Source organism: Theropithecus gelada, chromosome 20, assembly GCF_003255815.1.
Source record: "Theropithecus gelada isolate Dixy chromosome 20, Tgel_1.0, whole genome shotgun sequence".
In the NCBI taxonomy this organism is placed as follows: Eukaryota; Metazoa; Chordata; class Mammalia; order Primates; family Cercopithecidae; genus Theropithecus; species Theropithecus gelada.
Genome location: NC_037688.1, coordinates 66,968,832 through 66,992,422, shown reverse-complemented (window position 1 = coordinate 66,992,422; position 23,591 = coordinate 66,968,832). Strand labels below are relative to the sequence as shown.

At 48.7% G+C, this 23,591-nt stretch overlaps 1 protein-coding gene and 1 non-coding gene across 2 annotated transcripts in view; both read left to right on the top strand.

The window, feature by feature from the left end:
- The window catches only part of ABCC1 (ATP binding cassette subfamily C member 1), a 193,206-nt gene that overhangs the window by 145,139 nt on the left and 24,476 nt on the right, over nucleotides 1–23,591 (top strand). The window contains exons 20-23 of the mRNA XM_025370697.1: nucleotides 8,355–8,445; nucleotides 11,121–11,256; nucleotides 15,739–15,946; nucleotides 19,164–19,474. Coding sequence (XP_025226482.1) covers nucleotides 8,355–8,445; nucleotides 11,121–11,256; nucleotides 15,739–15,946; nucleotides 19,164–19,474 — 746 coding nt within the window. The remainder of the gene's footprint in view (nucleotides 1–8,354; nucleotides 8,446–11,120; nucleotides 11,257–15,738; nucleotides 15,947–19,163; nucleotides 19,475–23,591) is intronic.
- LOC112614875 lies at nucleotides 3,872–4,008 on the top strand. Its single transcript, XR_003117179.1, has one exon. It is a non-coding gene; the product is annotated as a small nucleolar RNA SNORA2/SNORA34 family (small nucleolar RNA).

Below are 23,591 nucleotides of genomic sequence, written 5' to 3'. Positions count from 1 at the left end.
TTTTTGAGACAGAGTCTCACTCTGTTGCCCAGGCTGGAGTGCAGTGGCATGATCTTGGCTCACTGCACCCTCCGCCTCCTGGGTTCAAGAAATTCTTGTGCCTCAGCTTCTCGAGTAGCTGAAATTACAGGCATATGCCACCATGCCTGGTTAATTTTTGTGTTTTTACTGGAGACAGGGTTTCATCATGTTGGCCAGGCTGGTCTCCAACTCCTGGCCTCAAGGGATCCTCCTGCCTCAGCCTCCCAAAATGTTGGGATTATAGGCATGAGCCACCATGTCCGGTCTCACAAGTGTTCTTAAAGTGAGTACGAAGATTTGAACCTCTTAATTTTCGTGGTTCTGTGGGGTTTTCTGGATCGAGTGAATAGTGAACCATTTTCACATATTACCTCAAGCCACTTAAGGGAAAAAAATTGTAAGGGATTTAAAAAAACGGCTCATTAACCTTCATAGCTGGAAGGTAAAACTCATCTTTGTGACTCTCATTTCTTTCTTAGGAACCTAATACCTAGAGTGGTGGTTTTCCATGGGGGGCAAATTGCCCCCACCGTGCCCCCAATCCTGAGGACAATTGGCAGTGTTTGGAGACGTGTTTGGATGTCACAACTGTAGTGAGGTTTGCCCCTGGCAGGCAACCAGGGTAGAGGCCAGTGATGTCCCTAAATATCCTGTGACACTCAAGACTAATTCCTCCTTACCCTGCCCCCCATGACAGAGAATCCCCTGGCCAGGACATCCAAAGCACCGAGAGCAAGAAGCCCTGTATGCTCTGACTTCACATTGCTGACTTCTTCCCTCGTCCTCTTGGGAGAAGGACCTGTATTCCAACAATGTGGCCATTTTTCTCTTTTAAAAATTTTTATTTATTTATTTATTTATTTATTTATTTATTTATTTATTTTGTAGAAATGGGATATCACTCTGTTGCCCAGGCTGGTCTCGAACTCCTGGGCTCAAGCGATCCTCCCACCTGGACCTCCCAAAATGCTGGAATTATAAGCATGAATCACGGCACCTGGCATGTGGCCATTTTTCAACACGTTGCTTGAACCATCTGTTAACCTCATGGCAAATACTTTTCCCTCTTAAGTATTTACTGAGTTTTTCCTAATGATTATAAAAGCAACGTGTGCTCATCATAGACATCTGTAAACTACAGAAGAGTACAAAGAATCAGGAAAAAGCCGGTCATGGTGGCTCATATCTTTAATGCCACGACTTTGGGAGGCCGGGGTAGGCGGATCACCTAAGGTCCGGAGTTCGAGACCAGCCTGGCCAACATGGTGAAACCCTGTCTCTACTAAAAATACAGAAAGGTTGGGAGGCTGAGGCAGGAGGGTGGCGTGAACCTGAGGGGCGGAGCTTGCAGTGACCCGAGATCACGTCACTGCACTCCAGACTGGGTGACTTCATCTCAAAAAAACCCAGAAAACAAAAATATTAGCTGGGCGTGGTGGCGGACGCCTATAATCCCGGCTACTCAGGAGGCTGAGTCAGGAGAATCGCTTGAACCCGGGAAGCAGAAGTTACAGTGAGCCAAGATTGTGCCACTGCACTCTAGCCTGGGTAACAGCTACACGCTGTCTCAAAAAAAAGAAAGAAAAGAAAAAAGTCCCGAAAAAGAACATCCTTCCCCCTCACCACCCAGAAAGGGAGCTCATATTAGCTTTGGCATATTTTCCACCTGTCCTTCCTTCCTAGGCCTTTTCCCTTGACAAGATTGAGAGCATATTGTGAGGTTTTCTCATCTCCTGCCACCTTTGATTTCTTAACAGTGGGCCGTAGGCACCTCCCCAAGTTACAGAAATTGGTTGTCAGCACAGAGCAGCTGCCGAGAGAGTTCATCGTACAGACCCCACATTCCTTCTGGCTGTCCTCAGAGGCCGGATTTCTTCCTCTTTTGAGGGTGAAGAGCTTTCTGTGCCGAGGCTAGGGGAGGAGGTTGGTGAGGCAGTCAGTGAATGCCGTTTTTGGTCAAAAATGAGGCGTTGACTATAAAGCTGTGAGTCAAATTCTTCCCTCCGGGGAGGCTGGCCTGCTGGACCTCGCCCAAGCAGAGTTCCAGAACCTTCTTGAGTAAAGGCAGTGTTGGTAGAATAAACAGTGAGAGGGCTGGCAGCAGAATACAGGCAGGACTTAACGTGGGTCAAGGGTAGAAACAGCACCTGGCTTGACAGCATCCGAAAACCAACACCTGCTGGTTGCATGAACTCAGTGACAGTCATTGAATTGAAAGTTTCGTGTGTTTGCTTCAAAAAAAAAAAAAAAGAGAAAGAATTCTTACTACTTTGTAGCATTCTCCACTCTGGCCCCCAGCCTTCATTTCCCTCTTCTTCCCTGCTTTGATTTCTTTGTGGCACTTATTGCTGCCTGGAGTAAATTATGGATCTACTTGTTCGTTTATTGTTGATCTCTTCCTTTGGAATGTAAGATCTCAGGAGTTTGTTTTGTTTTGTTTTGTTTTGGGAGTCTTGCTCTGTCACCCGGGCTGAAATGCAGCAGTGCGATCTCGGCTCACTGCAACCTCCACTTCCCGGGTTCAAGTGATTCTCCTGCCTCAGCCTCCCAGGTAGCTGGAATTACTTGGGAGTAGTAATGTGCGCCACCACGTCCGGCTAATTTTTGTATTTTTAGTAGAGACGGTGTTTTGCCATGTTGGCCAGGCTGGTCTCGAACTCCGAACCTCAAGTGATCCAACCACCTCAACCTCCCAGAGGGCTGGGATTACAGGCATGAGCCATCGCACCTGGCTGCTCTGAGGGGTTTTTGGTTGTCTCTCTATCCCCAGGACTAAGAAAAGAGCCTGACACATAGTTAGACACTCGATAAATGTGTTAAATAATTGAGTGGATGAATTGCACCCTGGCTGTTCAAGGCACGTCCTGCATAAGCAATGGGTAGGCCGGAGGGCTTTGGATGTTTACACAGCAACATAAATACCTCAGACTAGGAGAAAATAGCAGTGGACCCTTCTCAGGTCTGCTTTAGAAACCAGCTTTCTCAGTTCTGGCTGTGAGAGGGGCCCCTCTGGCAATGGGAAGTCAGCTCTGCTTCTTGAGTTGGCCATACAATTGTCAGTCTGTCCATCTGTCTGCTGGGTGTGTACAGAGTGCCTGCTGTGTGCCACAAGGCCACCTGGTACGTGAGCCTCTGTGTGGAATGGTGCCCCCCACCTTGAGTTGTGCAGTGTGCATCCTGTGTAACTGCACTTGGCCACCTGCTGTGCCCGGTGCTGGTAATACAGCGATGGATAAGACCCACTTCATGCCCTTGAGAGCTCACAGTCTGATGGGAGAGACAGACACCAAACAATTAAGGGTATCACAGTGCTAAATGCAGTGATGGAGGAGTGCTTGAGGGCCTGGGAAATCCCAGAGAAGAAGCCCCCATCGCAGCCTGGGAGGGTCCAGGATGATATCTGGGCTAAGTCACCTGCTCTTCTCCTCTTGGGTACATGTGCATCTGGCTCTGTGTGGGGCCAGCCCTTGTCATAAGCAATGTCTGTCCTCAAAGGGGTTGAGGACAGACAGTAAGTACCTAGTAAATGTGTGCTAAATGAACCATTTACTGGTGGGAGTAATGGTCCCATGCCACCTCCCAATGTCATTGCCTGGCCTGCCTACTGTTAATACTTTCTTTCCCTCTCCTGCTGTAAAAACAGGTGTGAAGACTGAAGGTTGGTCTGCATTATTTGTTTAGCTCTGTTTATGGTTAAACACAGTTATGACTTTGGCCAGGCACGGTGGCTCATGCCTGTATTCCTAGGACTTTGGGAGGCCAAGGCGGGTGTATCAACTGAGGTCAGGAGTTTGAGACCAGCTTGGCCAACACGGCAAAGTCCCGTCTCTCCTAAAAATACAAAAATTATTTGGCCCTGAATCAAGGCCAGCAGTTTGCTGAAGCTGTTGGTTTCAAGCAGGAGCCTAAAGAATTGTCTTTCTGTGGTCTGTTGGCCATTTCATAACTTCGGAAATGTAATGGTCAATTCATTAGAAAGAAACATGAGTCATTTTTCATAGATGTGGGCTAATATTTATTTATAGTCTTAATACTTGGGTTCCAAAATATCTGTAAAATATTTATAATTGTCTCAAGGTTTCTGATTTAACTTGCTTATTAGAATCGTAATACTATTAAATCTAATTATAAACTTTAAAAAAAAAAAATACAAAAATTAGCCAGGTGTGGTGGCAGGCGCCTGTATCCCAGCTGCTTGGGAGGCTGAGGCTAGAGAACTGCTTGAACCTGGGAAGCCGAGGTTGCAGTGAGCCGAGATCACGCCACTTCACTCCAGCCTGGGCTGAAGAGTGAAACTCCGTCTCCAACAAACAAAAACCCAACACAGTTATGACTTTGGAGAAAGGGGTTGGTCTTCGGCAGTGTGCTTGTCCCAGATCCACCCAGCATGTGTGGGTTGGGGAAACTGAGGCACAAATGGAGCAGACCCTTCAGCCATTCTTGCCCCTCCCCCTTTAGAAAAGACAGCCCCTTCACTTCTTCATTTAGTTAGGGGCTTAGGGTGGGAGTTTTTCTTTGCTTCTTAACAACATCTTGGGTCTTCTGAATTCCCAGGCAGCAAAGTGGTGGACGAGGAAGAAGCAGGTCAGTACTGCCTGGGTTGGAGTTGACTCTGCTCATCGAATGAGGCCAGAGACGGGCCGAGACCGTTGCTGCATGTCTGGGGAGGTGTCGTCAGATGTCTGGGTTTTCACTCCCCTGGTTGTTCATTGGTTCACTTAGCACACATTTACTGGGTACTTCCTGTGTGTCTGGCTTTGAGGCTGGCACTGGGGGATACGGCCTGAGTCCCCAGATCCCTTTATTGTCGCTGGTGACCCTGGCTAAGCTTTACTCTTTCATGTGTCACGTTACCATGGCCAGCACGCCTTGAGGGGACCGTGCTTATCAAGTGCCTGGCACACAGTGGATAGACAATAAATGGCAACAGTTTGATTGTGAGCTGCCACCCATGCATCCTGGGGCACAGTCAAGACACACATGGGCCCAGACGATGCAGGGTGATCCGCGCCTGTTGGGGAACTGCAGCAGGTGGTGGTGGAGGGCCCTGAGGAGGGGTGTCACCTAGAGGAATTCCAGTGGCCAGAGTGGACCCGTCTCTCCTGCCTTCGGCAGTGTGTGGCTGAGGGTCCCAGCCAAGGGCTTTTTTTTTTAAAAGCAACAGAAGCTGAATCTGGCCACCTTAAACAAAAAGGCTGTTTTCTGGAAGGATACCGGGTAACTCATGAATCAAAGGCAGAACTGAGCCAGTAGAACTCAGGAAATGGGGACTCCGGGACCATACAGACTCTTTTAGGACAGATGAACTGTCTTTGGTCCTTGTAGACCACTGATGACGGTTCAAGTCCTGGGAGAGGGGCTTTCATGGGGCAATCTCGGACACTGTCCACCTTGGCTGGGGGAATCTGAGGCACCCTGATTGACAGGCCCACCAAGGCTGTAGGAAGAGGGAGAGCTGATTCCTTCAAAAGGCCAACAGGGGGCCAGGAGCAGTGGCTCACACCTGTAATCCCAGCAGTCTGGAAGGCCAAGGTGGTTGGATCACCTGAGGTCAGGAGTTTGAGACCAGCCTGGCCAACATGGTGAAACCCCGTCTCTACTAGAAATACAAAAGAATTAGCTGGACGCAGTGGTACGTGCCTGTAATCCCAGCTTCCTGGGAGACTGAGGTGGTAGGATCAATTGAACCCAAGAGGCAGAGGTTGCAGTGAGCCAAGATCGCACCTCTGCACTCCAGCCTGGGCGACAGAGAAGACCTTGTTTCAAGACAAGAAAAAGAAAACAAAGGCTGACAGGATGGTGGACTAACCGATGCTCAGATTCCTCCTCTTAGGCGCTGGGTCCTCCCCCATGCAGAGTGGAATTTTCCAGCTGCCCAGTTCAACCTGTAGGCTAATTGGTGGGTTGAGAGGGTGAGACTGCCATAGCAGGCCACTGCAACCTTAGCGAGCACTGCATTCTTGCAGAAGCTCGCAACTGAGCCTGGTGGTCAGTGAGGAACAGGAGAAGTGAAGGCTGAGGCTTACAGGAGGGCGGCCTGAGGCTGCTGGTAGGAGGAGGGGGCTCTCTGCGGCATGCAACCTCCGGATGGAGGTCCCTGGGAGTGTTCTGGAACATTCTCATTCCTGCACAGAGAAAGGTGGTTAAGAGCGTGGCCGGTTCCCAGTGTTACGCATGTGTGTGAGAACTGGCTGCCTGGGAAGTCCTGCTTGGTGTCACTCTTCCTTCCTGGGTGATGTGGCTATTTGTGCTTTGTTTGTTTGTTTTCTTAATTTAATGTTTAGTTAGTTTAGACAAAACAAAACAGATGCTGACATTAAAGGGAATGTTTAAAGCAGAGGTTCTCAGTTCCTGGCTATGCCTGTAGTTCTCTGGAGAACGTGTTTAAGGGGCTGCCATCACTGAACACTCGCCGTGCCAGGCCCTGCGTGCGATCTCGTTTCATCCTCTCACGAATGAGGGTTGGGTCTGCTGCTGTTCCTGTTTTGCAGATGTGGAAGATGAGGCTCAGAGAAGTTTATCATTTCCCCAAGGCGCACAGCCAGGAAATGAGAGAGCACTTCCCACACATCACAGTTGATGGAGCGTGCTCTAATTCAGAGTCACCGCAGGGACCGGGCTAGACACGAGGGCACCTGCTCATTTTTTAATTTTAATTTTTTTTCTTTTATTAATGTTTCTTAGGTTTCTTTTTTAATTTTTGTTTTATTTTATTTTATTTTTTTTTTTTTTGAGACAGAGTCTTGCTCTGTCACCCAGGCTGGAATGCAGTGGCACGATCTCAGCTCACTGCAACCTCTGCCTCCTGGGTTCAAGCAATTCTAGTGCCTCAGCCTCCCGAGTAGCTGGGATTACAGGTGCGCACCACGATGCCCGCTAATTTTTGTGTTTTTAGTATAGAGATGGGGTTTTTCCATGTTGGCCAGGCTGGTCTCGAACTCCTGGTCTCAAGTGATCCGCCCACCTCGGCCTCGAAAGTGCTGGGGATTACAGGTGTGAGGCACCATGCCCGACTGCCACCTGCTCATTCATAAAGCCCCCTGTGACTCATTCACAACCAAGACTGAGAATCCCTGGCATGGAGCGCCTCCCTGAGTCCAGGAACGATCTGCAGCCCCCTCTTCCCTTCCAGGCGTGTCTGTGTCTCCAGGCGTGGCTGTTTCTGCGAGACTTTGCATTTTTTAGCTCTGCTTTTATTTGTGTCACCCGAGTATATTCCCAGGGTCACCCTAGCATGTTCCCAGGGTCACCCTGACCGTGCTGCTGGCTGCATATTTATCCCTTTTGTGTCTTCTGTCCTGGGTCCTCTCCCACCTCTTCTGGGGTCAGCCCTCTCATGCCTTACATTGTGCTGCTTTCTCTCCTGGCACCAAAGAATGAGGCAGTCAGTGCAGAGTGGGGGCAGTAGTCATCATCCTCACTGAGTTATTGTGAACCGGGAAAGAGATATGATCTGTTTTGACACAGCACAATGCCCGAGCGCACTTGATAAATGTTGGCTGTCATTGTCATTGTTGATGTTCCGGTGATTATTATTGATGCCAGGTGGATTCTTCCTGGGATCAGGGCAGATATCCAGCTGCCGTGTCCCTTGGTGTCCTTATCAGTGTCCTTCCTTAAGTCTGTAACCAAGGCATCTGCCAGGGCTGGGGTCTCATCTGAAGACTCAACCAGGGAAGGGTCCACTTTGAAGCTCACCTGGTTGTTGACAGAACTCGGTTCCCCAGTTGTTCAAATGTTGAAATACTTTCTTATTACTGTGGAGACAGCCACTGCCCCAGGTACCTTTTACCCTGAACTCTTGGGACCTCTGTGTGGTCTGGGAACTGAAGGGTTAACTTCTGGCACTACAGGGGTCTCTGGGCCTCTGCCTGTTGGCTGATGCCCTTGTCAAATTGGTTATCTATTTTGAGTATCACCTCTTTTTGCAGTGCTTTGGAATCAGGGGGCTGTGCCCTTTCCCTGGTGTGGTTCCTTGCATCCTGGTCCTAGGAAGTGAGTTTAACACAGCAGAGCTACTGTTTTCTGGGCTGCGTTTTACCCATTGCTGCTGTCACAGGATGCTGGCTCAGGCCCAGTTCCCTCAGTGGATGGAGCCCTTTGCACAGTTGCGAAGCACTGTCCCTGCCCCAAGGGACTGAACCCCAAATACCACCTGCCCCACAACCAGACAGCCTGTCCGTGGCCTCTGCAGAGCAGGTCTCCTATTTCTGATCATCCTGGCGGCCAGGTGCTCTGCTGTCTCCTCCCTGTAGTGGCTGGTGTTTCTTGCCCTTGGTTTTAGCATCTGGCTTATGTAACCCCACTTGCCCCCTTTGTCTCTCTTCTGCCAGGGGTCACGGGCATCAGCGGTCCAGGGAAGGAAGCAAAGCAAATGGAGAATGGCATGCTAGTGACGGACAGTGCAGGAAAGCAACTGCAGAGGTAAGAGCGGGGAGGGCGGCTCCAACCCGAGGACCCTGCCCTGTCAGCAGGAGGACAAGTGGAGGGACAAAAGAAAGGCCTCGGTCCCCTGGGGTCCTGGAAGGCCCGATCTTTCTGCCTCCCCTCCCAAATCCTCCAAAGACCTTGCTTTTCAGAACACAGAGGCCCAAAGAAGGAATGTGGCACTCTTCTTGTCAGGTGGCACGACACACACAGGCCTCATGATTTAACCATCTGTCCACGCTTCTGACACTCATGTTCCCTACATGGTGTGGGTCTTTGCTCAGATCCCTTGGTGGGGCCTGGAAGGTTCAGGCTTTATGAAGCAGCATTCGATTTAAAACTATCTCAAGGCCAGGTATGGTGGCTCATGCTTGTAATCTCAGCATTTTGGGAGGTTGAGGCAGAAGGATCGCTTGAGGCCAGGAGTTTGAGACCATACTGGGCAACACAGCAAGACTCCATCTCTACAAAAAAGGAAGTGTGCTTCTGTTTGATTATAGAGGGTTTCCTTAGATCCTCGGGGATTTATAACATATGCAGTATGTTAACCATACTAGTTTTTAAAAATTGGCTAAGTTGGCCAGGCATGGTGGCTTACGCCTATAATCCCAACACTTTAGGAGGCTGAGGTGGGCGGATCACCTGAGGACAGGAGTCCGAGGTGGGCAGATCACCTGAGGACAGGAGTCCAAGACCAGCTTGGCCAACATGATGAAACCCTGTCTCTACTAAAGATAAAAAAATTAGCCATGCATGGTGGTGCATGCCTGTAGTCCCAGCTACTCGGGAGGCTGAGGCATGAGAATCACTTGAACCCAGCAGGTGGAGGTTGCAGTGAGCCAAGATCGTACCATGGCATTGCAGCCTGGGTGACAGCGAGACTCCGTCTCAAAAAACAAAAACAAACCAAAAAACCCCAGAAAACAGCAAAACAACAGCAACAACAAAAATTGACAAAGTCAGAGACTAAACATACCTGACCCCAGAGATTTGAGAAGGGATCGCGGACCTGCAGTTGCTATAGGGGTCAGGAGAGAGCAAAGACGATGCGGCCCAGCACTGTGCCTGGAACAGTCAAACACTTGGTAGATGTCAGTTTTGCCATTGTTATCATCTCACACAGCCTAAATTGTAGTGGGAGGCTCCAGACAGTGCATGAGTGTAGAAGGATATAAGATTTTCTGTCCAAGGTGTGTGACTTGTGAAGTCCTACATCATGGAGTAGGAAGCCCCAGCTCCCCATCTGAATTCTAGATTCCATCCAGAGTTGGTTCGGATTCTTCCCTCTGCTCCCTGAAAACTCACTCTTGCTTTTGGCTTTGAGGGCCACTTCCTCCTCACTTGGCCTTAACCAGAGACCGTTGCACAGATCTCATGGGTACGGAAAGGTTACGCACCCCCAGGCCCTAGTTCAAAGAGGGGAGGTGCTGGAGGTTTATTCAGCCTTCAGGAAGTATTTTCAGGGAACACAGTTCTGGGGCTGCAGGGATGACTCACATGGGGCTCCTGACCTCAGGTAGCTTGTAATCTTGTGCAGGAGATAAGTAGGTAGAGGAAGGTATAGAAATTTCCACGGCAATGAGCCACAGCTGTGTTTTCCATGACCGCCATAATTTCTTTGTCTTTTTTTTTTTTTTTTTTTGACATGGAGTCTCCCTCTGTCACCCAGGCTAGAGTACAGTGTGCACTGGCGCAGTCTCAGCCACTGAACACTAAACTGGCGGCAGTGCAATCTGTGATCATCTGTGGGGGTCTGCATAAAGCTGATGACCACTGATGTGCAAAAGGTGCTATTTTTTTTTTTTTCTTTTAATTTGAGACAGGGTCTTACTATGTCGCTGAGGCTGGAGTGCAGTAGCGCAATCATGGCTCACTGCAACTTCTGTCTCTGAGATTCAAGCGATTCTCCTGCCTCAGTGTCCCGAGTAGCTGGGACTACGGGCACGTGCCACCATGCCCGGCTAATTTTTGTATTTTTAGTAGAGACGGGGTTTCACCATGTTGGCCAGGCTAGTCTTGAACTCCTGGCCTCAAGTGATCCACCCGCCTTGGCCTCCCAAAGTGCAGGGATTACAGGTGGGAGCCACTGTACCTGGCCGAATAGTACTTTCTGAGTAACACGCTTTTGTGAAGGAGCAGCCAGGGCAAGTTCCTTCCCCAACCCCCGCCACATTTGTAAAACTAGAGAATTGAACTCGCTGGGTACTTTTCTCTGTGTTTTTCATCATGTGTTACATTTTGAATCTTTTTCGTGTTTGAAAAATGATCTGTGATGCGCCCTGTTTTATCTTTTATTGGCGGTTTGTCTGTTTTGAGATCAATTAGAATTGATCTTAAAAAAAAAAAAAAAAAAGGCAAGCACGCACTTTTTGCCTATCAGTGGTCATGGGCTTTTTGCAGCCTCCCAGAGATCATCACAGATCGCGTTTCCCACAGGTCTCGTTCCTGCCTGAGACACTGCCTTTCTCTGGGGACCTGGAACCCTGGGGAACGACATGGTGGGGTGTGGTGCACGTGTGCACGTGTTCATATATATGTTTACACGTGTGCGTGTGGAAACACTCCGTCTCTTATGCCATGGTTCAGACCCACAATAGCAGCCCCAGCAGGGAGCCCTCCAACCTTGCCCAAGGCATCTGTGCCATTGACACCCCTGTGCTTTGCTTCTCCAGACAGCTCAGCAGCTCCTCCTCCTACAGCGGGGACATCAGCAGGCAACACAACAGCACCGCGGAACTGCAGAAAGATGGGGCCAAGAAGGAGGAGACGTGGAAGCTGATGGAGGCTGACAAGGCGCAGACAGGGCAGGTGAGATTCACTCCTTAAATGATGATGGTGGCTGGAGTTGACAGAGTGCCCGCTGTGCACTGGCACTGTGCAAAGTGCCCTGTCTGTGTGAACTCACGTGTCCATCACAACACACCTCTGAAGTACTGCTTACAGCACCAGAAACTGAGGCGGGAGAGGCTAAGTGACTGACCCAAGGTCACCGCTGGTCAGTGGCAGAACTGGGATTTGAACCCTGGCAGACTTCAGGGTTGATACTTGCAGTCTCTGCTCTACTGACTACCTGAGCAGCTCAGGGGATCTCATTAGCTAGAGGCAAGCTGGATGCTTTAAATCAGGGCTTCCTGCAATGTGGGGTTCAGTTGTGCATGAGATGGTTTCCAGTTGTGCACAGACACATTAAATGACAGATGAATGTTTGTTACATTTCTTTTTTTTTCTTTTCTTTTTTTTTTGAAACAGAGTCTCACTCTGTCGCCATGGCTAGAGTGCAATGGTGCGATCTCGGCTCACTACACCCTCTGCCTCCTCGGTTCAAGCAATTTTCCTGCTTCAGCCTCCTGAGTAGCGGGGATTACAAACATTCGCTACCTCGCCCAGCTAATTTTTGTGTTTTTAGTAGAGACAGGGTTTCACCATGTTGGTCCGGCTGGCCTTGAACTCCTGACCTCAGGTGATCCACCCACGTTGGCCTCCCCAAGTGCTGGTATTAGAGGCGTGAGCACTGCGCCCTGCTTACTTTTCATTTCTCATTTGGTCCTAATGATTATGTCCCTGAGAAAGTCTCAGTTGGGTCCTACCCTGCCTTCAGTACCCAACAACCACTGGCCTCTCTTCGTAACAAGGAGACCAGGTTTTGAGCTCCTGTTTTATTGTTTTTAAAGATCGTCTATTTTGGGCAAATGTTAATAATTCTCCATTTGTGGTGGTGATCCAAAGTTTATTTTTAAAAATACATGTGGTTATGTTTTTTTTTTTTTTAAAAAAAGGGAATTGAATTTTTAAAGTAGGTAAAAAATAAGCATGCAGATAAAGAAAAAAAAAACCCATGAAAGGTGGTAGCGGGGGAGTGAGGTTGGGGCACCTTTTCTTAGATCCGCCCGGATGTGTGCCGAACTTCCCAGGACTGTCTGTTCCTGGCTTCTTAACTTGTCATCACAGTCAGGACCATAACAAGGGGCAGAGGTGACTGTGGTGTCCTCTCCCGCCTTACACTTAGTGACCCTCCAGGAAGCCAAAGAAATTACCCCAAATCACAGGACATGGGAAGGAAGGGCCAGAGATGCCAGGCCCATTTAATGCTCACTTAACTCCGATTTTATATTCAAGGAACACCAAAGCCAGGGAGCTTGTAACTTGTCAAAGTTGGACCAGGAGTGGAGCCAGGCACAACACGCTCATCATTTCTTTCTTTTTTTTTTTTTTTATTTGAGACGCTGGAGTGCCATGGCGCAATCTTAGCTCATTGCAACCTCCGCCTCCCAGGTTCAAGTGATTCTCCTGCCTCAGCCTCCCTAGTAACTGGGACTACAGGCATGCGTCACCATGCCCAGCTAATTTTTGTATTTTTGGTAGAGATGGGGTTTCACTATGTTGGCCAGGCTGGTCTCAAACTTCTGACCTCGTGATCCGCCCACCTCAGCCTCCCAAAATGCTGGTGCTGAGATTACAGGCGTGAGCCATGGTGCCTGGCCTTTTTTTTTTTGTTTTTTTAATTTGTTTCCTTTTTTTTTTTTTGAGACAGGGTCTGACTCTGTCACCCAGGATGGAGTGCAGTGGCACAATCATGGCTCACCGCAGCCTCCACCTCCCAGATTCAAGTGATTCTCCCACCTCAGCCTCCCGAGTAGCTGGGACTACATGTGTGCACCACCATGCTTGACTAATTTTCTTTATTTTTTGTAGAGATGAGGTTTCACCCTATTTCCCGGGCTGGTCTTGAACTCCTGGGCTCAAGTGACTTGCCTGCTTCTGGGATTACAGATGTGAGCCACCACACCTGGCCACACACTTGTCATTTGTGACCCCCAAGCCCACCACATTCCATTGCTCATGAGAAAGAGGTTCCTGAACACTGCAGGCTAATTTCAGGGATGGCAGCAGCTTGGCTGCATATGATGAAGCCAAGTGGTGAAGTAAACACATTCTCAATTATGACCTGTCTCCTCACCCACATATTTCATTTTCCAGAATGGAAACTTGAAAACTCAAAAGGAAGCAATCAGGTACACACCAGACCTGTTATCTTTCACCTGTTACCTTTCAGCTAGACCGTAGGGTCAGATGATTCTTGTTTTTTTTCTGGTGGGGGCAGGGCCTCAGTGTGTCACTCAGGCTGGAGTGCAGTGGTGTGACCAGTGTTCACTGCAGCCTTAAGCTTCTGGGTTCAGGAGATCCTCCTGGCTCAGCTTCCTGAGTACCCGGGACTAGAGGGGTGGACCACCACACCTAGCTAATTTTAAAATCTTTTGTAGAGACAGGCTCCTACCATGTTTCCCAGCCTGGTCTCGAACTCCTGGGCTCAAGTGATTCTCCTGCCTTGGCCTCCCAAAGTGCTGGCATTATAGGTGTGAGCCACCGCGCCCAGTTTCCAGATGATTTTTACGACCCAAAGTTCAGCATGAAAAGCTTGAAATGACAGTGAGCACAGACACGGGTAAAGATCGCTGGAATTTCTTGAAACCAAGCCAGGTGGTTTAGGCAGGGGCTGGCCTAAAGCAGAGAGCCCTGTCTGTCATGTCAGGAGGCTAGACTGATTTGTTTAGACCCATGCTGGGCACCACAGGGAATACAGGAGGGCAAGAAACTCGCAGCTTCGCCTCCGGAGCGAGCTGGGCACTGGGAAAATGGGTGAGATGGTGTTCTGTGCTCAGAGGGAAAGGAATTGGGAGAGGCTGGCCCAGTTGGGGTGTGGAGGTGACACTTGGCCTTGGTTGCCAGGCAACATGTCACACATTGCTTAAAGCTCATTGGTGGCTTCTGCTTTCTGTCAGTCTTGGCATAAAAGTTGGAATCCTGACCCGAGTCTCCCATGCCATGTGTGGTCTGACTGCGACCTGTTTCTTCAACCTCTTGTTCGTTGCTGCTCCATGATCTGGCTCCAGCCACCAGTGCCTTCTCTCAGTTCCCCAGCCGTGCTGTGTTCCCTCCTACCTCAGGGCTTTTGCACGTGCTGGTTCTGCCACCTTTTTTCCATTTTCAGATGGTTTAACTCCTTTTTTTTTCCCTGGAGGCAGTGTCATCCTGTGTCACCCAGGCTGGTATGCAGTGGCGCAACTTTGGCTCACTGCAGCCTCCGCCTCCGTGTTCAAACAACTGTTGTGCCTTAGCCTCCTCCTGAGTAGCTGGGACTGCAGGCACGTGCCCCATGTCCGACTGGTTTTTGTGTTTTTTTGTAGAGACAAGGTTTCCTCATGTTGGCCAGGCTGGTCTCGGACTCCTGACCTCAGGTGATCCACCGGCCTCAGCCTCCCAAAGTGCTGGGATTATAGGAATGAGCCACCCTGCCCAGCCAATACCCTTTATTGTTTTTATTTTTTAGAGACAGAGTCTCTCTGTGTCGCCCAGGCTGGAGTGCAGTGGCGCAATCTCGGCTCCCTGCAACCTCTGCCTCCCAAGCTCAAATGACTGCCTCAGCCTCCCGAGTAGCTGAGATTACATGTGCCTGCCAACAGGCCTGGCTAGTTTTTGTATTTTAGTAGGGAAGGGATTTCGTCATGTTGGCCGGGCTGGTCTCAAACTCCTGACCTCAGGTGATCCACCTGCCTCGGCCTCCTGAAGTGCTGGGATTACAGGCGTGGGCCACTGCACCTGGCCTTGGTTTAACTCTTCAATGTCACTTCCTTGAAGAAACCTCCCCTAATACCTCTCTAGACAGCATTAGGTCAGGATGTCCAATTTTATACTCATGTGGAATTGTGCGCCGTTTACGGCCCTTCTCTGTGATGATGCATTTTTCTGGGATGATTTGATGGGAGCCAATCTCACCACGCGACTGGAAGCTCCATGCATGAGGGCAGAGACCCTATTTTTTTTTTTTTTTCTTTTTGAGCTGGAGTCTCGCTTGGTCACTCAGGCTAGAGTGCAGTGGGGCAATCTTGGCTCACTGCTGCAACCTCTGCCTCCTGGGTTAAAGCAATTCTTCTGCCTCAGGCTCACCATTAGCTGGGATGACAGGTGCCCACCACCACACCCGGCTAATTTTTTATATTTTCAGTAGAGGCGGGGTTTTGCCATATTGGCCAGACTGGTCTCGAACTCTCTACCTCAGTTGATCTGCCCACCTCAGCCTCCCAAAGTGTTGGGATTACACGTGTGAGCCACGGCGCCTGGCCCTGGACTTTGTTTACTGCTGACTTTGTCCAGTAGCTAAAGGGGAGGGTGTTCTAGGTAGGAGCAAAGACAGGCAGCTGGGTGGCGCAGTGCTGGTGAAGTCCCTGACCTTGTGGGGCTGGGGCTGGGTGCATGCGTGTGCTAAGCTGCCTTCTCTCCCATGGTCTCCAGGTCAAACTTTCCGTGTACTGGGACTACATGAAGGCCATCGGACTCTTCATCTCCTTTCTCAGCATCTTCCTTTTCATATGTAACCATGTGGCCGCGCTGGCTTCCAACTATTGGCTCAGCCTCTGGACTGATGACCCCATAGTCAACGGGACCCAGGAGCACACGAAGGTCCGACTGAGCGTCTATGGAGCCCTGGGCATTTCGCAAGGTGGGTGCCACTGTCTCCCACCCCGCCCGATTTGGGCCCCTGTTGTGACTTTGTCTAATTATAGAAATGGATCCTTAGTGTCCTCAGGGTTTTGTGGGACCCCAAACCAAGCCAAACCCAGAGGAACAGTAGCTGTCAGCCAGTAGACGCTCAGATATTTGTAGAGTCAGTGTTTGAGTCCTTTGTTCATATGGGCCTTGGTGGTAGATGGGAGGAGTGCTCCAGTGTGCCCATTTTACAGATGAGGACAGTTGAGAACAGAGGCCACTGGAAGCACTGTGGGTTGGGAAGGACCCCCGTGACCCTATTTGCTTTGTAAGGGTGACAGAGCTTCTGTGAGGTCTCATTTGTGGACTTTTGCCTGCTGAACGAGGGCGGAAATTGGCTCATACTAGTAATTCCCAGTTATGGGCAGTGTTGTCCCCCAGGGATGTTTGACAATATCTGGAGATGCTTTTGGTTGTCACAAGATTGAGAAACCCTGCTGTTGGCCAGGCATGGTGGCTCACACCTGTAATCCCACGCTTTGGGAGGCTGAAGTCGGAGGATCGCTTGAGGCCAGATGTTTGAGACCAGCCTGGGCAACATAGTGAGACCCTATCTCTAGAAAAAATAGATAAGTAAAAAAATAGGTAAATAAAATAAACTACAGGTGCACGTGGTGGTATGTGCCTGTAGTCTCAGCTACTTGGGCAGCTGAGGTCAGAAGATTACTTGAGCCCAGGAGTTTGAGCCTACAGTTCAACCTGTGATTGCACCACTGCACTCCAGCCTGGGCAACAGAGCAAGACCCTGTCTCAAAAAACAAACAAAACCCCCTGCTCTATACCGGTCTGTGTGGTTCTATGGGAGTCCTCAAATGCAGCAGCGTTGATAATAACAGCTGGCGTTTACGGAGCATTTACTTGGTGCTTGGCTGTGTTCTAAACACTTCCACGTGTTTTAACTTATTTTATCCCTGCAGCAGTCCTGTGAGGTAGGAGTTAATATTTCCCCCATTTTGGAGATACAGAAATTGAGGCCCAGAGAGGTTGAGTGAGTTGCTGAAAGTCACACAGCTAATACATGGCAGTATTGGCACTGAACAAGGGAGTCTGGCTTAGAAGCTCACGCTGTTATCCACTGTGCTATGCAGTATGTGAGCTGTGTTTGCAAATACACATGTATGGTCCATATGACATATTCACAGTAAACGGATAGTGTTGACACATTTGAGCACTTCCTGTATGCCAGGCACATTGCCAGATGGGGACTTTACATTTCACAGTGCTCTAAGGTTAGCGTCATTGTCCCATTGTACAGATGAGGAAACAGAGATTCAGCGACCTATAGAAGGTCCCATAGGTGGTAAGTGGCAGAGATGGGATTTGGCAGCATTGGCTTCAGAGCCTGTCACTTGAGCCCCTGCCTGTTGGGTGTCTTCCTATAAAGAGGCCGAGACAGAAGCCTCTGTTCCTAGGAGTTGCTGCTCTGGAACGCACAGTGGCCTCCTGTGCATTGTTTGAGAGAACCACCAGTGTCTCAGGATCTCCAGGAGGCGGCTTTGGGAAGACCTGCTGATAGCAGAGCACACATGGATTCCTTGACTCTTTCAATCCCTACCCTCCCCTTTCCTTGCCATTAGCGGAAAGGACTGTGGCCTACAAATTATAATTGAGGGAAGATAGAGAACAGAGAGGGTGTGGTATTACCTGAACTCACACAGCAACAATGTCTGTTTCAGAGCTGTGCTGTCTGGTGCAGTAGTTGTAAGACACAGTTGGCTATTTTAATTTCATTTGTTAAACTTAAATAAAGGCCAGGTGCAATAGCTCACGCCTGTAATCCCAGCACTTTGGAAGGCCAAGGCGGGTGGATCGCTTAGTCCAGGGGTTCAAGACCAGCCTGGGCAACATGGCAAAACCCTGTCTCTACAAAAGTACAAAAATTCTCTGGGCATGGTGGCACATGCCTGTAATCCCTGCTACTCAGGAGGCTGAGGTGGGAGGATTGCTTGAGCCCAGGAGGTCGAGGCTTCTGTGAGCCATGATCACAGCCCTGCACTCCACCCTGGGTGACAGGATGGGAGAGACCCCCTCTCAGAAGAAAAATAAAATTAAAGATTTATTCGATGAGACTAGACAGGTTTCAAGTGCTCAGTAGCCACCATTTCCATCATTTCAGAAAATCATCTTAGATAACACTGTTCTAAAGCAGTGATCCCCAGCCTTTTTGGCACTAGAGACGGGTTTCATGGAAAGGGTGGGGGATGATTTCGGGATGAAGTTGTTCCACCTTAGATCATCAGGCATTAGTTAGATTATCATAAGAAGCCCACAACCTAGGTCCCTTGCATGCACAGGTCACGGTAGGGTTTGCGCTACTAGGAGGATCTAATGCCACTGCTGAGCTCACAGGAGACAGAGCTCAGGTGGTGATATCAGCTCACTTGCCCACCGCTCACCTCCTGCTGTGGGGCCTGGTTCCTGGCAGGTCATGGACTGCTGCCAATCTGTGGCCCCAGGATCGGGGACCCCTGGTCTAGAGGAGTATGGCGTGTGGATTAAGAGCAGGCTGTCTGGATTAATATCCCAGTTCTGCCTCTGATAGGCACAGTATACTAAGGGCAAAGGCATTCACCTATCTGGACTTCAGTTTTCTTATCTGTAAATTGGGTAGTAATAGAAGTTATTCGGAGTCATCATAAAAATTAGTTACATGTAAAACCCAGCACAGTGCTTAGCACATAGGAAGTACCCTCTGAATAATAGCCACCACCACCATCATCATCATCATCATCATCATCATTATTATTATTATCATTTTGTTTTTGAGATGGAGTCTCACTGTGTCGCCCATGTTGGAGTGGAGTGACGCAGTCTCGGCTCACTGCAACCTCCACCTCCCGGATTCAAACGATTCCCTTGCCTCATCCTCCCGAGTAGCTGGGATTACAGGCGCCTGCCACTGTGCCTGGTTAATTTTTGTATTTTTAGTACAGGTGGGGTTTCACTGTGTCAGCCAGGTTGGTCTCAATCTCCTGACCTCAAGTGATCCACCCGCCTTGGCCTCCCAAAGTGCTGGGATGACAGGTGTGAGCCCCCATGCATGGCTCATCATTATTATCATTGTTAGAAGTTGGGAGTCCAGGCCTGCCTCGTCCGCACAGCCACTCCTCCCTGCAGTGCCTGGTCAGCTCCCCCTCCGCATTGTGGAGTTTAACTCCAAGTGTCTTCAGGGATCGCCGTGTTTGGCTACTCCATGGCCGTGTCCATCGGGGGCATCTTGGCTTCCCGCTATCTGCACGTGGACCTGCTGCACAGCATCCTGCGGTCACCCATGAGCTTCTTTGAGCGGACCCCCAGTGGGAACCTGGTAAACCGCTTCTCCAAGGAGCTGGACACGGTGGACTCCATGATCCCGGAGGTCATCAAGATGTTCATGGGCTCCCTGTTCAACGTTATCGGTGCCTGCATCGTTATCCTGCTGGCCACGCCCATCGCCGCGATCATCATCCCGCCCCTTGGCCTCATCTACTTCTTCGTCCAGGTAAGGGGTGAAGTCTTAGTGTTCAGGACAAGCCCTACTGTGCATTATACACCAGTGTTACCTAAAGCCTCGTTTTATCTCACTGTGTCCCCAGTGTGATGCTTTTGAAGCATGTAGATTTGTTTTTGTCAGTTTCAAATACCTAAATTGTTTTTTTGCTCACAATAACAAAATGCACTTTTTTCCTAAGTTTTATTTTTCCACTTGTCAGTTCAAAAAGGAAACAAAACCTATCGCTGTAAAGACAACTTCATTATTAAAATTTCTTTTTTTTTTTTTTTTTTGAGACAGAGTCTTGCTCTGTCGCCCAGGCTGGAGTGCAGTGGTGCAATCTTGGCTTACTGCAACCTCCACCTCCCAGTTCAAGTGATTCCCCTGCCTCAGCCTCCCGAGTTAACAGGCGTGATCCACCACGGCCGGCTAATTTTTGTATTTTTGGTAGAGATGGGGTTTCACCAATGTTGGCCAGGCTGGTCTCAAACTCCTGACCTCAGGTGATCTACCCACGTCGACCTCCCAAAGTGTTGGGATTACAGGTGTGAGCCACTGCGCCCAGCCTAAAATTTCTTCAAGTATAAAATTCTTTAGTTCCTAAGCCTCCTGCAGGAGACAGGAACTAAAGAAAAAACATGAATAATAGCAGCTTAAATAAGACAGATGTTTCTTTTTCTCTGTGATAATAGAAATTTAGAGGTAGGCTGTTCAGGGCTGGTATGGCAGCTTCATGAGTTAAATATCCCAGATACCTGCTTTTATTTAAACATTTTAATAATCTTACCATATTTATACAAGCCTTTCATTCTTAAGTTGGCCTCATGGTCCAAGGTTGCTGCTGGAGCTCCAGCCATTATATCTATGTTTCAGTCAGTGAGACCAAGGAAGGGAAGTAGGACAAGGGAGCATATGGGTGCTGAATCAGCACTACTCCCTTATCTGCAGGCACACATTCTAAGACCCCTCCTAATGGATGCCTGAAACCGCAGATAGTATTGAATCCTACATATACTGTTTTTTTTCCTGTACATACATACCTATGATAAAGTTTCATTTATAAGTTTGGCATAATAAGAGATTAATAGCAGTGATTTATAATAAAATAGAGCAATTATAACAATATGCCAGTGTCACTACTGCTGCACTTTAGAGGCGTTATTTTATTATTATTATTATTATTATTATTATTATTATTGAGACAGAGTCTAGCTCTGTCCTCCAGGCTGGAGTGCAGTGATGGAATCTCGGTTCACTGCGACATCCGCCTCCCGGGTTCAAGCGATTCTCTTGCCTCAGCCTCCCAAGTAGCTGGGATTACAGGCATGCGCCACGCCCAGCTAGTTTTTGTATTTTTAGTGGAGATGGGGTTTCACCATGTTGGCCAGGCTGGTCTCAAACTCCTGACCCCAAGTGATCCGCCCGCCTCAGCCTCCCAAAGTGCTGGGATTACAGGTGTGAGCCACTGTGCCCAGCCAGGAGCATTATTGAGTAAATTCGGGTTACTTACACATAAGCCCCATAGTACCATGGCAGTCAGTCTGATAACCGATATGGCTGTTAAGTGACTAAACTGGCAGGGAGGGTCTGCAGCGTGGATCTGCTGGACAAAGGGATGATTCACACCCCAGATGGGACTGGGGGAGATTTCATCACAGTACTCAGAAGGGTGCACAATTGAAAACTTAAACACATTATTTATTTCTGAAATTTTTCATTTATTTCATTTCATTTATTTATTGCATTTCATTTACTGTTTTTCGATCGCAGTTGACCATGGATAACCAAAACCATGTGTATTAGTTTATCCTCATGCTGCTGTGAAGAAATACTCAATACTGGGTAATTTATTGAGGAAAGAGATGTGATTGACTCACAGTTCCGCACGGCTGAGGAGGCCATGGCAGAAGGAGAAGCAAACATGTCCTCCTTCACATGGCGGCAGGAGGAAGAATGAGGGCGCCGTGAAGTCAGGGAGCTCCCCTATAAAACCATCAGATCTTGTGAGAACTAACTCACTATCATGCGAACAGGTTGTGGGAATCTGCCCCTATGATTCGGTTATTTCCAGCTGGTCCCTCCGATGACACATGGGGATTAACGGAACTACAATTCAGGATGAGATGTGGGTGGGGACACAGCCAAACCATATAGCCGTGGAAAGCGAAACCTTGGATCAGAGGGACACCTGTACATCTAATTGTCCAGAACTTAGTCATGGGACCAGCTCTATTCACAAGGGACCCTGGGAAGTGTCGTGTTTCAGCTGGGCACATGGCACTTCCCAGCAAGAAGTTTCTGTTGGGCCTGGGCGTGGTGGCTTACGCCTGTAGTTCTAGCCCTTTGGGAGGCTGAGGTGGGTGGATCACCTGAAGTCAGGAGTTTGAGACCAGCCTGACCAATATGATGAAACCCTGTCTCTACTAAAAATACAAAAATTAGCCAGGTGTGATGGCATGTGCCTGTAATCCCAGCTACTCGGAAGGCTGAGACAGGAGATTGCTTGAACCCGGGAGGCGGAGGTTGCAGTAAGTCAAGATTGCACCACTGCACTCCAGCCTGGGTGACAGAGCGAGACTCTGTCTCAGAAAAATAAAGAAGTTTCTGTTGGAAAGAAGGAGAAATTGTGTAGGCAGTCAGTCGTCTCTGCTGCATCCCTTCTGCAGAAACGGTTATATGTTCTTTGTTCTGTAAACACATGTGGTTTCTTAGCATATCGCAGGATAGATCATGTTTTCAATTGACAGGTGGAACATCCTGCTAAGTGGGAGAGCTGAGAGTGCAACCTCAAGTCTGTGCAGTTCCCAAACTGTGCCGTTACTTACCCCTAAAAGATTAACTGCAGCACGGTTGCCAGTAGGGATGGGTTGTTTAGATGGGAGCATTCCAGCTGCAAAGCAAAACAAGAGTAAGAAACCATGAGGTATGGCATATTTCAAATCATGCTGCACAGCTGTTCAGGTGGCATCCAGGGGGCCTTGGTTCAGTCAGCCGGCCCCTGTGCACCACTACACTGTGGCCCAATGATTGATGAGAACAAACAGTGATGGAATCAGAGAGTAGGTCCGGTTCCCGGAGTCTCATTATATCCCCTTGAAATTGGTGCCAGCTTTTTTTTTTTTTTTTTTCATTTACTAAAAATGTTATCTATGTTCATACGCCAGCTGGAAAATTTCCTGAAAGACTCAAAAAGAAGACTCCAAAACAGGCCAAATGCAATGTTGAGGGCAACTTAAATGTCTGCCAATAGCAGGACCTTGGGGACACCATGGAGCGATGTGGCTTTGAGCAGGGGTACACAGTGGAACAATGTGGCTTTGAGCAGGGATAATTAGAAGACACAGCTGTTGGAGCACCAAGGATTTTATTTTTCAACAACAAAGGAAATGATTTCAGCAAAGGACCAAGTTGTATGTGTGCTGTCATCACTGAGATAAAATGTATAAGTGTGTGTGGGCAGGACTGGAAGGGAGGTGGATACATGAAAACATCATCTTTTTAAGGGTCAAGATTATAGGATAGTAAATTTTTTGATGGCTTTTGGCTAAACGTACATTTATCCTCTCACCAGGCAGTCTCATTCTTAAGTGTATATGGAAAAATGGAAAAAAAAAAAAAAAAGCAAAGGCAGTGCTTAGAATGTTCTCAGCATCTTGATTCATAATCGGCCCAAACTGGAAACAGCTCAAATGTCCGTTAACAGGACTGTGGAGAAATAAATTGTGATATAATTATACAATCTATGGCCGAGTAGTAAAAAGGAATGGAATGCTAATACTCAACAATTTGGGTTTATCTCACAGATAATTACAGTGATCAAAAGAAGCCAGACGCAAAAGAGTAGGTACTTTGAGATTTCATTTACATGAAGTTTGGTCGGGTGAGGTGGCTTATGCCTGTCATCTCAGCACTTTGGGAGGCCGAGGCGGGAGGATCGCTTGGGCTCAGGAGTTCGAGACCAGCCTGAGCAAAATGGGAAAACCTGATGTCTACCAAAAATACAAAAATTAGCTGGGTGTGGTGGCATGCACCTGTAGTCCCACCTACTTGAGAGGCTGAGGTGGAAGGGTCACTTGAGCCTGGGAGGTGAAGGTTGCAGTGAGCTGACATTGTGCCACTGCACTTC